General features: G+C 38.3%; 1 protein-coding gene across 5 annotated transcripts in view; it reads right to left on the reverse strand.

The window, feature by feature from the left end:
* Positions 1–1254: 1254 nt before the first annotated feature.
* The window catches only part of LOC149077182 (solute carrier family 35 member G1-like), a 38741-nt gene continuing 22330 nt past the window's right edge, over positions 1255–17665 (reverse strand). For 2 of the 5 annotated variants that reach the window (XM_089244919.1, XM_089244920.1), the window contains exons 3-4: positions 9856–9914; positions 1255–4084 (exon numbers count right to left, since the gene is read on the reverse strand). In XM_089244919.1, coding sequence (XP_089101045.1) covers positions 2894–4084; positions 9856–9914 — 1250 coding nt within the window. In that variant the 3' untranslated portion in view covers positions 1255–2893. The other 3 variants (XM_089244923.1, XM_089244922.1, XM_089244921.1) reach the window with 3 other exon arrangements.

Raw genomic sequence — 17665 nt, forward strand, 5'->3', positions numbered from 1 at the left:
CAGCCCAAGGGCGCTGTTTGATTCTTATCTACCCATCTTTAAATCAACATTTGCCCACATTTACCTGATTTGTGATTCATAGCTTAAGAAAATTATCGGCTGAAAAAAAAAAAGTATAAATATCAAATTCTGTGACAAAGAAAATTTGCTAAAACATGCGGCCTCATGTGTTGGCGACCTGGGAAACAGTGAAAGAAATTCTGCAGGTAGGGGCATAACCAATAAATACTTAGAAATATTTTGCATAACATGTATATATACAGATTTTATATATATAATTTTTACAAAAATATTTTTCACACTGATGAACAATACATATGCATATTCAAAACTAAACCATAAATGACATTGAAATTAAATAGAAAATTTTCTTTTGTCTGGGAGCGTATATAAAGCTGCGGAAAAAAAAAAGATTGCATCGCAAACTTAAGTAGATACCAGTTTTGAACATTCGTAAAAGCTTTAAAACAAATTAATGCTTGAATTTCTTGATCACATGCAGCTGACGCTTATCATAACAACCCACCATCATTCCGTCAAAAATAGAAGTTATATTGAAAGAAAGATATATAGGGTAGTCAAAGAGAAATAGGCCTCTTCTGGATATTATGTCGAAGTGAATTATGAAAGTCGCCTGAATTCTGTTGGGAATTGAACTCAGGTACTCTTGCAAACTGGGCACGCAAGCCATTGGTTTGCAAAAAGACCTGGGTTTGATTCCTGGCAGAGACCAAGACTTTTCTTTCCAGGTTCACCTCGACATAATATCCAGAAAAATGACTATTTCCTTGATGTATTGGTCTGAGGAACAGCTCTTTCTATATATATGTGGGATAGTCATTACATAAAAAAAAATATATAAAAGAGTAAGACAGTATAAAAGATAAGGTGATAAGAATGTAGTTACGAAGTTGGATTTATTTTCACTCTACCTGTTCTCTTTCACAAGAAAAATACATCATGTGTGAGGGCGAAAAAAATTGCTATCAGGGTATACAAAAAAACCGAAAGGAAAAATTTTTTAAGGTTGCAACAAAGCTTCGGGATGATCAGGAAAAAGAAAAGAGTAAACTTGTTTGAACTGGCATTTGGACGCAATATTACGTCCTTTGATCGTAAAAGGATTAAGCGGAGTGAGGGAGATGCATTATCAGGAGTTGTATAACTAGAGCCTGGATTATATGCATATTTTGGCTTTTTATAAAATCTTGCACTTTATTTTTTCAAATGAATAATGCTAATATTTTCATAATATTGTTTTTTTTTTTGCCCATGCAGATAATATTAAGTGATTTGTTTTCTCTATCAAAATATAGCACGATCAAAGTTAAAATATAATTATGAAGTTGAATTATATTTATGTAAGCACAAGAAATTGGATAATTTATAATAGTTTAATAAATGTGTGTTGCGAGCTGGAAGATTTTTCGAATAAACCCTCAGTAAGTTTTCACCAAATGGGCCACTACTGGAAAAGCCAGATGCGTTATTTGCTTGCCACATTTTTTGAGTCAAATGGTTAAGTTAAATATGAGGTAAACAAAAACTTGCTATTTTTAACGTCAATACCAGTGACAAACATTTTTATTACTGATATTTCATTGCTGAGCAGCTACGACTAACTAGAAAAATTTAAAAAATGTCTAAATAACAAATATATAGACGTTACATATACACGCGTGTGTTGTGTGGATATTTTTTGTGAATGAATGCACTAAGAAATGGAAAATATATGCATTTTAAAAACACGTTTTTTCTGCACGGCGATTTATATAAAACTCTTATTTTCTTATTTTTAATACACGTCAGAATTTTTAACTTTTTTCAGGTTTTTTATCGCATATTTTGGGTTTTGTTATATGCATATTTTGGTATTTTTATAAGTGCATGCTTGCATATAATCCAGGTTGAATTAATAACATTAGAACGCCATATAGAGGGCAATCAGGCTTTATTATTATTACTGGACCAGCGTTCTCTTGCTTCAATGCCAGAGTGAGCAGAGTCTGTCCGCAGAAACTGAATATGCCAAGCAGAACGACGAGCTATTGCTCCAAGCCACAGGCCGGAGCCGTGAATAACAGGAGCGAAACATCATCCGAGTGACCCACCAATGCAGTTTCATTGTAGATTGGTCATTAAAATGAGTGACACACACAACTCTTATTTCATTAAATTTGACAATTCAACTGCTACGGTATAATCCGACTCCAGCACTATCCCAATAGGGGTTTGTAGCAATGGATTAGATCTACAAAAAATTCACTGATAAAAAATTCTGCTTAATCAAAAGAATTCAGTAATCGAAGTTACTTGCAGTCTTGATTAACTCGTATTAGTGGAGCTCTACCATATTCCAATTTCATCATGAAATCCTTCAAAGTGGACTAAACTTACGGGAAAACTTGGATGTACTTTTTTCCCCCCCAATTTTTACACTTTACAGATACATCCAAATAAGACAAATCACAATTTATTAGTCTTTAAATTTATGAATTATCGCTCATTTACAATGAAAATTTAACTACCCGAAAAGTATTTTCCAATAATAGACAAAAAACCAACAAAAAACAGTCAATGGAAATGGATTGTTTGATAAACCGAATAATAAATAGCGTTTTAAGTATGTGACCAGACAATACCTGAATTCAAATATTTCAACAAAACTCAACCGTTACCGATAAATTATCACATACATTAGAATCTTTCAGAATATATATCTCTCAACAAATTGATTAGTTAAATTAGAATATCAAAATAATAACGGGAAAATAAAAATACAAAGCAGCGAATATGTAATGTGAAACAAACGAAAAATTAGGTTTTTTATAGATGTTTTTAAAAAAGACAAATAATATACATATATTTATATATGGACACATATATTGTTTTTTTAACGGGTTATGAACATCAATTTTCTCTTCAAACTAGAGTTTTCGGGCAGAGACATGACCCATTTACGTACACTAATTAACACAACGCAGGAACTCACTAGAAGTGCTCCCGAGATGCTGTAAGCATCCGGGATCTCGTAAAAGAACCATACCTGCCAGAAAAACGCTAGAATAATGTCTGTGGCAGCTCTCACGACAGCTACTGGACCAGCGTTCTCTTGCTTCAATGCCAGAGTGAGCAGAGTCTGTCCGCAGAAACTGAATATGCCAAGCAGAACGACGAGCCATTGCTCCAAGCCACAGGCCGGAGCTGTGAATTTGCCGGTAGCAAAAGTCAGTGCCACCGTTTCGATGATGGCAACCCATCCGAAATTGAACATAATGACGGAGTGGTGGATTCCAGTCATTTTGCGGATGACTATATATACACTCGCACCAAAGATTGTAGACCCCAGTGCACCGCACACTCCGTATATGTACTCTAGCGTATAATTTGCGATTTGGTCAGCCAGCAGAACGGGTAATTTAGTGATAAGGATGATCCCTAATAAAGTCATGAAAACAATGAAAGAATGAAAAAAGCCGCATGGCTCTTTGAGAAAAATCTTGGCTAACACAGACACAAAGACAGGAATACTAAAAACAATGACAGACGCATCTGCGATCGGGAGGTAACGGAAAGCTACGAAGCGGAGAAATAAACTTGTTGCCCCTACAATGCCCCTGAAGATTAAGAGATGGCGCATAGAACGAGGTCCGAAAAGCTCTTCTCTACTGTATATCACCACAGGTAGTGTGAAGATAAGGATGCCAACAAACCTCAAAACGGCCAACTCACCAGGAGGTATATCTTTGGCATACTTGACAATCACAGATGACAACGAAAAGAACACACTGGACAGTGACGAATACAACAGCCCTTTGTACAGAGACAGATTCCTCCGCCAACCACTTGTTTCTAACTCATCACAGGTTTCAACATCTTTGGTTCTCTCATAGCTGCTTGTTTCGTGACTGTCGGCAGCTTCTCCTTCTTCCAGATATGCATCGTATTGGTTACTCTCATCCGACACTAAAGGCTGCTCCTGGATTTGTGGTTGAGATTTGCGTGTCCAGCGAGGCATGTTGGGGTCATCACAATTCACGTCAGTAGTATTAGGACAGTAACTGCAAGATGGTGCACTGTAATCCTAAATGTATAAAAAGACACATAACTTTTTAAAATTTCACGCATATTTCTAGAATTCAAGTTACACATGTAAATTCAATTAGCAGTGCAACTTCTAATAAATGAAACTTCAAAAACTATTGACGAATACAGGCTCCCACGACTGGTGTCACGCTTAAAAGATATAGGCACTGAACAGCCATAGTAAAAAGGAAGTATTCCCAATCTGTCTATGAACAGCCAAAACGATTTCAACTATGCCTCAGTCTACAACAAGGATATTTGCTACAAACTCTGTACTATACAGTCGAATCCTGTTATAGCAAACTCTGAGACGGGAGAAATCACTTTGTTAGATTGAGACATCGTTACAAACGAATTCAACATTTTTGCATTGTTCTTTATTCTTATCTGAAGGATTAGAAAAGTGTTAGTTAAAACGAGAATTTGGTTATAATAGTTTTCCGTTAAAACAGGATTCGACTGTATATAATAAAATGGCTCTCTTCAATTCAGAATCTTCTAATCGTAAGAAATTAGAACCACTCATAATTTTGGCTATATATGTTACCAACAGCTGGGTAGTGGTAGCCATAACTCAGATTGTCTTTTGTTGGAAGATGGCTCAAAACCGATCATGCGACTGAGGAAATTGTTCTTATTGTGTTGGCAGGGCTGTCTTAACACTAGGACCAACATTTTAGTTTTACTATGACAGATGCTGGTCAAAATGAAGGTTGATTTTCACTATAAAAAAATCTCGATTTTCATGAGGTTGTTTAAATGTAAATGAGTGTAAGTAAGCAATACAGTCAGACCCACTTGTAGCAAATATTTTCCCTTTTCTTACCCAGTAAACACAAAATATAACATCTTTATGTATAAACATGTCAAACGTGTTTCATATAAAGGATTCCCTGATGAATTTCACGCAAATTTTTTTTAAATATTATACCTACTAAGGTAATATTATTCTGCTTCAGTATTTCAACAAGTATTAATGAAGAAAAGCAGTGGCGGCTCATGGTTGGATATTGGGGAAGGGAGAACAGATTCCCAAAAATTTACTGCCACCTATCAGTGAAAATATGTAGTCAAGTACATGCATTTACAATTAGTAAAGTATAGCACTGCAATGAAAACTTTGTTTATCTCAAGTTGTTTTTCACATTATCTGTAGGCCTATATCTATACAGTACAAAAATAATGCTCAATCAATGCAATATTAACAAATAGTTTGTGCAGTGAGATCAATTAAGATTGATAACTTAAGTTCAGCAGTTGAAATCTGCAATAGTTTTTTGCAAATTGTGAAAAAATTCATATTATTCTTCCAATATTATACTTGAGAGAATGAATAAGCAATTGTGCAAATGAATGAATGTAGCAAGTAGGTAAGCGCAAGTGGACAAAATCACTCACCCCCAAAGCAGAATATTTTACATTGTTCTGCAATGAGCCCTCGACTGACTGGAAATGTTCTGCCGTTCCCATAATAGTGTTTTCTACATTCTTCTTAAAATCCTTCCCAATTGTTCTGCAACGTACATCGCAGAATTCTGCATATTCTGCTTTGGGGTCACTTACTCTCTCATGCACTCACTTCTCACCCACTCTTATTTTTCTTGATTGCTCGCTCATTCAATCATTTGTTCATCCATTTACTCATGTGCTCACTTCACTCACTTACTCATCAACACTCTTTTGCTCCTTAACTCATTTTCTCACTCAGTTACAGGCCTCGGTCAAGAGCTCACTCACTTGTGCAGAACCATTTGTCTGAATTTTCTGTAAATTGCTGGACAACTATATTGGACAGTTTTGAATGAAACCTTTCATAATTTAATGGTGCAGCTACATGTGCATCATGCGCAGGGCCGCAAGCATGCTTCCTCTGGGGCCCTCAGTCTAGTTATGGACCTTGTCATGCATTGGCCTTGAGCAGGGCCATCTTAGGCTCGTGTGGCCTTGAACCAAGTAATTTATCAGAGGCCCTCTACCTGGCATATTCTTAAAAATTTCAACCAGTTCTCATTTTTGTGAGGTGGGCCTATGTGTTAAGACAGCACTGTCCTTGAGTAACGTGCTGAGATTTCCCATCCATGAGTACGACTGTCACAAAATATTTCGTGCCAAGCAATGTGTACTAGATGAATATCTAACTCGAGGACTCGCTGATGGATTCTTTATCGAAGGAGTTTACTTTGCCTTTGATTTTATACATGAGTGAATGCCAGGGTCTCTGCCACCAGACTTATCCTGTTGCAGAGATCTCTTCCAGCCCAGCTTCGTGGCAGAGTCTGGAACAAAGTGAGTGTGCACCTAATAGTCTGAGTGTGTAGCCAGTGTTGTGTTCGATGTTTCAGTGCTGCCATCTATACTTCACATTGTGAGTGAAGTGTAATGATTGAATATTTGTAATGTTGCAGGCCTGTTGCTCTCTGTGGCGAGACTTTTTAACGGGGAGATCGGCTCGCATTCGTACCTTGAAGTTGGGAACCACAGGAAACCAACTTCAGCCGACCACCACTGTGGTGCCGGTGGGGTTTGATTTTATACAGTGAAGGCTGCAGTCGGAACCATGTTGGGCTTGGCAAAAAGAAAAAAGCATAGCAAATCAAAAACCGAGTAACCCTATGTAAATATGCCTTTACATAGATCATCCAGAATACTTTACCTCTATATCCTGAGCTGATTTTAATGAAGCCGTGGGTATCCAACATTTATATAGGTTTTATTCTAGTATGAATTAACTATGGGGGTGGGAGACTAGGAAATCCTGGATCCTAGTGGGGGGGAGGGGGAAGAGGTTATAGAATAAAAGTAAAGGGGGCGGGGGTGAACCACAGGGTGATGGATATGTAGTTAAATATATATATCCCTATCTGAACAAAACCCTAAAGATGTAGGATACCCACAAATATATCTAATCCTCCAATACCCACGCCACATAACACGTATTGCGTAATACTAAATCAATGACACACACTCACAGCATAAATATATTTACAGTTGATAGTTCAAGGTACTTACAGAATTCATTCGTTAATTGCTATATATCGCAATAACCGAAGTCAATATGATTAATTTATGAATGTGTCAAAAAATTACAAAAGCGAAAGCTCTTACACTGTTGACATCTCAGGGCATAGTTGCCACTCGGATGACAATGGAAGGAAGCCAGCAGCATCCATTTCGCGAGGAGTGTCTCTCGGAAAAAGTTGGAGCCGGAATCGGGTGTCATAAATTTACACGAAACTGCCATGAGCGGGTGACATATGCAAATCCCTCACGGACATAAATCCGCAGCCTCATCTCATAAACGTCATTGCCCTTCTTCGCTGCTGAACTCGAGTAGGAAGAAAAATACTAAATCCTGGACGGTAGAGTACTCAAGGTCATCGATTGGTTAGTCATCTTTTGACGTCAGCAGTGGGATACAATCCCATACAAGCAGAACACCACGCCTTCTTTTCAACGTCACGGAAGAGGCCAATCAGCTGTGATTTGACTTGTTTTCCTTCTGTCCGTTTTCTACGGTCTAGGACTGGAATCTTCAACCCGTTGCTCGCGAGCACCCCAGAGTCCTCGACGCCCGTGTCCAATATCGTGCTCGCGAGCACCACCGCACACATCAACGTCCTAATTAATAAACACCTTGTACAAATTGCATTCAAGGAATGAAATCGTCCCAATTTCATGCTAACGTATGTCAAACTTGCCGTAAGGGTGCTCTTCTTTTTGATGATGGGTACAGGTAGCGCTCGCGACTAGAGAAAGGTTGAAGATGTCTGGTCTAGGATTTTGGATACGGTAGTGGCGTATTGGATCAAAAAGACGAGACATTTCTCCAAACTTGCCGTAAGGGCAGTGCCGTCTTAACGCATGGGCCTACCCGGGGGGCTCGAGAGAATAGGGGCCTCAAAAATATGAGTAGTAGTTGAATTTTTCGAAAATTTGCCAGGTAGGGCCTCAGAAAATCCACTTGGCCCGGGGGCCCATGATGCTTTTAAGACGGCTCTGCGTAAGGGTGCTCTTCTTTTTGATATGAGTACAGGTAGTGCTCGCTACTAGAGAAAGGTTGAAGATCTTTGGTCTAGGATTTTGGATATACGGTAGTGGTGTATTGGATGAAAAAAGACGAGACATTTCTCCAACACCAGCGGTCATCAGGAGATGAAACTGATACACGCACAGGGTCGTTGGAAGTATCTCGTATCTGTGGGTGCTCATCTTAAGCTTTTAGCAGGAAATTTTGATTTCTGAGCAAATTCTGGGGGATGATCGCTTGCGTGCCACAAATTCCTGTGGATGCTTGGTCACTCCGGCTCCGACGTCGCTGCAGAACAGCGCAACTAGAAACGAAAATTTATTTTGTGGTCCGGGCCAATATACATTTTGGCGCCCCCAGCCCGCCATGGGCAGATATACGGAGATAGCGCATGGTCCCCACAAAGGGGGAGGGCTGACAGGGATCTAGCCCTGGGGCCCGAAACAGTTCATTTTTTGGTTTTTCACGCTATAAATTAACTACAGAAGGGGCCCGTGAAAAGTCTGACCGGCGCCCGCAAAAGATTCCAGCCTGGGGGCCCCCTCTTCTAGGATGTGAGGGCCATGAGATAGCGTCAAAGGTGGGGTCGATTGATCTAATTTATTTGTGCGTATATATGAATTAACATCATCGTGCCCCCTCCCCAGACTTCCACGTGTATCTCCACCTAAGTCGCCCGCCCTCGTTGTGGCCCTGTGCAACGCCTGATGCACGGGGCCACAACTAGATGCTTCATCAGTCGTGGCAAGCTCGCATTTTGGCGGCCCCTTGTATTGTTGAAGGAGAGGTCAAAGAGTGAAATTTGAACACTCCCTTCTACGGGGCACCAGACTACTCAGAGCTGCCCTTAGAGATGTGCGAAAGGTGGGGGCCGTACCAGCCCCCGCGCTTTAAGGGGCCCCGCAATCGGGGAACAGATGAAAGAAAAGTACATTTTCCATTTTGAAATGAAAGACAAGGTGGCAACTGTTTATCTGTATGACTATAATTATAGGGAAAAATGATAAAAGGCTAAATAATACGGTGGGATGACCATATTTAACGAGAAAAATGCAGGAAGTGAATAAGGAGATCATTAGTTGCCAAATTTTTGGATAAATTGCCATTTTATGGTTAAAATTGCGATTTATTTGCAAACCAGCAATTTTTTCTGGGTCACGTATGGAAATTTCAGTGGCAACTGAAAGTTTAGTTTCGCTAACATTGAAACTTTTGGTCAGACAATTGGCGGTATCCCGTGTTAACTACGCAAATTTCCCGTATTTTTCGTGAATGAATATTGCTACCTTAGACATAAACCAAAGGATGCTCAAGCTTTAGGAGAGTGCGAGCCACTTCACTGGTTTGAAAACAGTTACGGAGCATTATAAGCGATCTGTAATCACCACAAAATTTGTAAATCGCGACAGTATCCAATTGTCCGGGGAAAACATGTTGTAAAAAAATTTTGTATGTTTTTTTTCCTTTTTTCGACACAAAATTAAGTGTTCCAGACTGCCACGAAGCGCTGGACTGGAAGAGATCTCGGCAACGGGATAATTCCAGTGGCAAAGTACTGGCGTTCATGCATTCAGCCATATCCTGGAACAAGATGTGAGGGGGGGGGGCACATTTGGCATGGGGACATGGGTTGAGCATATATGATATAAACAAAAAGGCTGTAAAATACGGGTAAAAACAAAATATCAAAGCATGCACTGGAAGTTATTTGAAGAAATGTTAAACAGATACGATAAACATACCTTTGATGCAGCGGATGCTTGCTCACGAGAATCTAGTCCATTACTTTCAACGTCATCATCTGAATTAAGAAGAAAAAATGTTTCCAATTAACTGTCTGATAATTTCTGAATTCATTGTTCGAAAAATGATCTCAATAAAGATCAATTCTGATAAAAACGAACGCCGAATTTGCATTTCCTCCCCGCTCCCCCATTGTATAATCGTGACAAACTGCAAAATTTTCGCGTCATCGTCATCATAACTTAGCTGTTCGAATCCAATATGAATCTATACTGTCATGTTCTGTGCAAGTCAAGTGAATAAATGTTCTTGATCGGAGTAACGATCAACCTTGAAAGTAGAATAGTAAAAAAAAAATTACTATTTATATATCCAATTGCTTTCGTTAATTATTAAACGTGACGCATCGCTAGATCATGTCAAAGCAAGACTATCACTCACGTGCAGTCAAACTCGGTTTTAACGACCAAGCTTGTAACGTCAATATTCGGTGGTGCCGGATTTTTCTTTTATACGGAGAATAATCTTAATAAACCTTGCTTATAACGTAGAGAAAAATGTGGCGACCTCGGATATAACGACACATTTTTCGTCACCGATTCCGTTTTCCAAGAAATTTCCAGAGCAATGTCCCGTTTTTTTTGACGAAGCTTGCTTTAACTCAAATACTAAAAGCAGTGATTAAGATGATTTGCACGCATAACAATTATGATTGTATCAAAAAAATATGATTGTGAACACAAAAACCCTCGCATATTTGTCGCGTAGAACTTTTTATTTGCTGTAAAATAATTTAGAATACCCCTTGCAAACTTGCTATAGCACTTTATTTCCAGCCGAGGGTTATTTATATGCAGGGGCGTAGCCAGACATTTCGTTCGGGGGGGGGGGGGAGGGGGGACCAAAGTGATAGAATAATAGATTTGGCCATCTTTCTTCCTTTTTTCGATCATTTTCACACATTTCGGGAGAGGGGGGGACCAGACCTCCAAGTCTCCATCCCTCCCCCCCTCGCTACGCCCTTGTTTATACGTAGAAATTGATAATTTTTCGCCTGAAATTGGCATGATTTTTGGCGAGAATGAGTGATGTCCCGTGTTTATCATTACCGTATTTTTCTCGATAAAAGAAATATGGTCATTCTCATCAAATAATTTCATTTTTGTATTTGCTCTTCCGAGTCTATTTTTTATATTTAAAAAATGTCAATCTCGATTGTAACGACAAGAGAACTGACAATAGTCCAAAGGAACAAAGAGTGCCGACAATCCTATTACTGGAAGAGAATCGTTAGTTGGTTCTGTTGCGGCGCCATTTGTCGTAGATAGAAGAAAGGTCACTGAGGTCGTGTAGCTTATCAGAGACCTACAACGGTACAAATATTCAATCCTTACACTTCAATTATAGCTTGAAAAACGGATGGCAGCACTAGAAATTAGCGCACAACAGTAGATACGCAATGAGAATATTAGGCACAGATGAACCCACTTCTGGCACTCATTGCTCACGAGTCTCTCCTCAGAGAGCAGGCAACACTACACTTGCATGAAAAAAAATTCAAGCATTTACTATCTTCACTTCAAAATATGAAAGACAGATGGCAGCACCAGCAATAACACGAAACAAGCACAACTCTGACAACATATAAGTTGGGGGCACACGTAGACTCAGAACAAATATTCCGGCGTGTGCCGATTCATTAGAAATTCCGCCAAGGAATGTTTACGAGATGCGTGTACGGTTAAGTAGTAGTAAATTGCCCATTGACTGGAGTTGTGCTCGGAAGAAAGAAATTTCAGATAAATATCTAGATTTGAGACGTATGCTAGTCAGTGTTGTCATTTTTTGTCTTTTTTCTCACCGAGCACCAGTCAGGTCTATCACCATAGGCAATTTACTACCTAGTGAGTTGTGCCGGAGGTGTAAGTGTGTACCTAACAGTCTGAGTGCGTATCTGGTGAAGTGTATGATTTTTCAGTGCTGCCATGCATATCTCACAAGTGAAGTGAGTGATGTGTAGTGACTGAATATTTTTACTGTTTGTAGGCCTGTTGCTCTGTGGCGAGTCTTTTTTACTGGAGATTGACTCGCATTTGCGAACCACAAAAGTTGGGAACCACAGAAAACCAACTTCAGCCGACCACCCGTGGTGACGGTGGAATTATTTCTCACTAATTCTGAATTTTGATCAATTCTGAGATTTTTTTCCTTTGCTTATTCCTGAATTTTCATTGTTGCTAGAATTCTCTTCAATTCGTAAATTTTCATTAGTTCGCAGATCATTAGGTCCTAATTTCCTCATTAGTTTTGAAATAATTTCTTTCATCATTTCGAAATTTTCTTTAGTTCTGAATTTTCATCGATTCAAAAAAGTTTCATTAATTTTTATGTTAATTTACATCCAATTGCTTTTTGTTTTTTTTTGAGTGGATAATATTTTCAGCATTCCTGAATATTCTGTGACAATGCATAAATCTATGGATGCCGATTCCCCCCAAAATATACATGTATGAAATCAGCCCCGAAATTTTCGCACCGGACCCCGTGTCTGATAAGGGTGGTCCCGTATCGCTGTAACTGATCGCTGTTCCCTATACCTTTTTTTTTGAATGACTAGACTTTAAACCCAAAAAAAAAATTGTTTTGTCGCTCCACGATAAGGAAGATGAGTCTGACCGATCAACACCATCTATAGCAGACAGCCTCCGCACGAAGCTCGTGACGTGACTGAAGTTATTGCACCTTTTAGTCATTGGATACACTGCAAAAAAAAGGGTAGATATCGCATTCGTCGGCCTGCTATATCCAATGACTACAGGTGAAATAACTTCAGTGACGCCACGAGCTTCGCGCGGAGGCTGCCTGCTGTAGATAGTGTTGGCCCGGTAATATTGGTGCCTTAGCCCAATCGTAGACCCACAACCAATTTCTGCTCAGTTTTTTTTTTTTTTTAACGATTAGACGTCACTTGGAGCGGCAAAACTAGTTCTTTTGTTCAAAGTTGAAGGACGTTGAGTCCGTCCTCCTTTCTAGGAGCCTTAACGCCATCTATGTTTCGAGTTGATAGCTCGTAGACAAAAAAAAAGTATCCCGTGTTTCAACTTTTAGAATGTGGCAGTTCTATGGAAGAAGTCGCATATATCAGTAAAGGAAAAAATCAAGAAAAAAAAATTCTCAACACTAAGAAAAGGGCGATGAAAAACCTGCCATTAAATTTATTTTCCCAAGACTCGAGATTATCTCCAATTCATAGATTATCACAAAAAAACATAATTATAAATCTATTTCTATTCACCGCTATCTCACAGATAACTTATCTCACCCGATATAACTTCCATATCTTAGTTTGAACGCCTTTTTACAAGTGTTATCAAGCATGTTATCGTCCGTTACACGCGCTTAAAAAAAGGGCACCCGAGTGTTGTTTTCCCTCAACACTCATCAGATTGTGTTTCCTATATTTTGTTATTTTTCTTCCTATCTTATACAGTATATTATTCTGGGAAGACTGGAACGGTTTTGATAAAGGATTCGTCAGTCATATTTTGAGTCGCACTAAAGATATCGACTCGACATGCACGTGAAAATTTGCTCAAGGTCAAAATATCAGATCATAGCAGAGCCGCCCTCTGGGGGCGTGCGGCAGGTGCGGTCGCTTAGAATGAAAAATAAACGGAAATGAAAAAAATATATATACATACGTATATCAAATGTTTTTATAGTAAGTAAACGAAGGTGCATCTTAAGCTCTGAATCAAACGGGGGAGGAGGGGTGACCAAAATTATAGAAAGCTTTTACCGATTCTGAAATTATTTCTTTCATAAATTCTGAATTCTCATCGATTCTGGAACTAAAAATTTAGAATTTTCGTCAGTTCCAATATTTTTATCAATTCAGAATTTTCATTAATTTTGGAAATATTTTTCATTATTTTTGGGATTATTTCTTCCATCAATTCTCGGATTTCTTTTCATTAAAATTTTTCATTAATTCTGGGATTATTTCTCCCACGAATTTTGATTACTTTCGGGATTATTTTCTTCCATCAATTCTGGGATATTTTTTCTTTCATTAAATCTGGAATATTTTTTCTTTCATTAAATCTGGAATATTTTTTCTTTCATTAAATCTGGAATATTTTTTCTTTCATTAAATCTGGAATATTTTTTCTTTCATTAAATCTGGAATATTTTTTCTTTCATTAAATCTGGAATATTTTTTCTTTCATTAAATCTGGAATATTTTTTCTTTCATTAAATCTGGAATATTTTTTCTTTCATTAAATCTGGAATATTTTTCTTTCATTAAATCTGGAATATTTTTTCTTTCATTAAATCTGGAATATTTTTTCTTTCATCAATTCTGGGATATTTTTTCTTTCATTAAATCTGGAATATTTTTTCTTTCATCAATTCCAGGATATTTTTTCTTTCATTAAATCTGGAATATTTTTTCTTTCATCTATTCCAGGATATTTTTTCTTTCATTAAATCTGGAATATTTTTTTTTCATTAAATCTGGAATATTTTTTTTCATTAAATCTGGAATATTTTTTCTTTCATTAAATCTGGAATATTTTTTCTTTCATTACATCTGGAATATTTTTTTCTTTCATTAAATCTGGAATTTTTTTTCTTTCATTAAATCTGGAATATTTTTTTCTTCCACCAAATATTTGGGATTTTTTTTCGGGATATTTTTCTTCCATCAGTTCTGAGATTATTTCATCCACGAATTTTCGGATCATTTCTTCGATCAATTCTCGAATTACTTCTTTCATTGAAAATTTTCATTAATTCTGGGATTATTTCTTCCACAAATCGATTAATTTTGAGAGATTATTTCTTTCATTAATTCCGGGATTATTTTTCTTCCATGAATTCTGGAATCATTTTCTTCCATCAACTCCGAATTTGGATTAATTCTAGGATTATTTCTTCCACGAGCAACTATAATCCATTCACTATGAAAATTAACCTGGCCCTGCCTATGTCACGTAATATAGGCCTACCATGACCCCACACCTTCAATTCCAGGTGGAGCAACCCCAAGAAAAGTGCAACCGACGTGCTGAACATCCCTTTGTTTATTATCCTTGCTATTTATAGTATCTCGTAATTTGTGAACCGACCTCATGACATTAAAGATTGGCAGAGAAATCAGAAAACTTGGCGATAATCCAACTAGCATCTTATATATAAATGTGAAAGTATGTATGTTCTTTATACAAATCTACAGTTTTAGACCGATCGTCACCAGATTTTGCATATATACCAAACAGGACCGGATTGAACCGTAGGCTACTTTAAAAGTTCGTCAGAGCTGGGCAAATGGGCGAAAAACAGTCGGGCAACAATGGTTTTGGGACCTCAACAATTACTTTCGGAACGTTTACTTTGGTTACCGTGGTTTCCAACAATGCGTTTCAGACGTGTATATATATGCCTTTACAATGGTTTGTGACACCTTTAATTCTGTTATAACAGTTTATTCATTTTATAACGGTTTGTCACTTTTCCAATCCTCCCAGTAATTGAAGAAAACCAGGAAAGCGTCGGGTATTTCTGCTAGCCTATATACAGCAATGGCAACAGACTCTGCGTGAAGAAATTGCACAATTACATCATTGAAGTAACGATTCTAATTGGATGTGCCAAAGGAGAAGACGTCTTCATTTCCAGTATCCCAATCATCACTGAAGAAATGCCATTCACTTTAAAGCGATTACAGTTCCCGATTCGTTTAACTTTTTCCATGCCAATCAACAAAGCGCAAGGCCAGTCGTTAGCAGTGGCAGGTTTGAGCCCTGTATTTCTCACGGACAGCTTTTTGTTGCCTGTTCGCGTGTTGGTAATCCCAAAAATTTGTACATCTATACACCAGATGGGAAAACAAAAAATATTGTGTATCCACAAGCTGAAGTTTTTAATTAAAATATTTAAAAATAAAAGTAATTTTTTCTTACTTGATGCAGAAATTTTTTTAAGAAATAATAAGCTATAAATATAAATTTTTTACGGGGCGGGCAACGTCGCCGGGTATCAGCTAGTACTTAATATAATGGATCTGAAATTCCTATACTTTTCGCAAGAGATTAGAATTTTAATTATCTCACGATATTCCTGACCAAACCTTCAAACAATTTGATGGCATTCTCAACTGGCTGTGCCACGAAAGGTTGGGAATCACTGCGGTAGATACTTAATCAGTCGATTCCTATTAGCAAAGACTATGTGGAGGAGTGTCTTCTCGTGATGGCTGAGTTGCATACCTTTTCTCCAGATATCTGAAAATAACTTTTCTATTACTGTCGGGTGTTTCTGAACTCGTGGAGCAAAGTAACGGGCTGATGAAGCACACGGAAAAATTTTTTGGTTTAAGAACGGGTGGGAGTAAGTTTAAAAACTCTGGTGGTCTGTTTAAGCGCTATAAAATTATGACGTTAGTTGAAAACAACGAATGAACTGCTGTAAATTTCTTATACAGGGTGATTCTAATTTCATGGGACAAACTTTAAGCGGTGATATAAGACTCCTAAACAAGCAGCATGTTTGGTCATAGAATTTGCGGTCGAATTGCAATAGCAAAGTCGATAGAGGGTGTTGTTAGAGAGCGCACAACAGCACTTCACCAAAAGTAAATATATTTTTCTGACGGATTTGCTGCAATAAGTACAATCAACCATTCGAGTGTGCAGGATATTGTAACGTGGTAGGTCCCATGGTGCCACCTGGATAACGCAAATTATACAAATACAACGCCACAACAGGCAAATTGTCCAACGAGGTGGCTGACTTGAGAACATCATGGATCCCCGAGCCATTTTTTGGAGGCCCTACCTACTACTGCTACACCACACATACACTCCCCCCCCCCGCGGAACCCCCCAACGAATCGGTACATGCGGGAATGTGCGTGTACGTGTAGTGCAACCTGACGTAAAGTTTGTTTCTGTGTAATCCTTGTTATGTGTAGTGCTGTCATCTGCCCCCAGTTTTTCTAACTATGAGTGAAGTGTTATGGTTGAATGATTTACCGTTGTAGGACTATTGCTCTCTGTGGCGAGACTTTTTAACGGGGAGATCGGCTCGCATTTGCGCCTTGAAGTTGGGAACCACAGAAAACCAACTTCAGCCGACCACCACTGTGGGGTTCGAACCCGGATCCTCGCATCACGAGTCTGGCACTATAACCACTCGACCACCACAGCGGCCACAAGCCGCGACTTGTCGCTTGTGTTATGCGACAAGTCATTATACCGCTTGATCATTGTTTGGAGCAGCATAACCTTGGTAGTCCTTGCATCAACACAAAACAAACTCAAATACGAAGGTACATATGCATCCTCGAATGGTTGATAGCACATATCGCAGGAAATCCGTTGGAAAAATACATTTGTTTTTGGTGAAGTGCTTTTGTGTACTCTCTAAGAGCATGTTTACCACCTTTGATAATGATTCGACCGCACATTCTATACTTGTTTAAGTGTCTTATATCACATCTTAAAATTTGTCCCGTGAGTTTAGAATCACCCTGTATATAACTTTCCTTATATTTGAAATATCTTATCTGCAAGGTGTTTTTTCCGCCAATAGAAAGCAGTTTTTCTTGGCGTGTTTAAAAAGAAATTTTTTTTTCCTCCTAAGTTAGTGATCCCCGTGATGGAGATGTAGATCTTTAAATTAAATAATGGGTCTGGCGCTCTACATAACTTTCACGGTCACCGTGTGTTTAATGCCTTCGAGGAATTGGTAAATAAGTAAATAATTGGTAAATAAGTATGGGTTATATTTACTGTCTGAAGACGG

The sequence above is a fragment of the Pholcus phalangioides genome, unplaced genomic scaffold (genome assembly GCF_987345545.1).
Source record: "Pholcus phalangioides strain wild (caught in Gottingen) unplaced genomic scaffold, Ppha-v1.0 ptg000015l_1, whole genome shotgun sequence".
NCBI lineage: Eukaryota > Metazoa > Arthropoda > Arachnida > Araneae > Pholcidae > Pholcus > Pholcus phalangioides.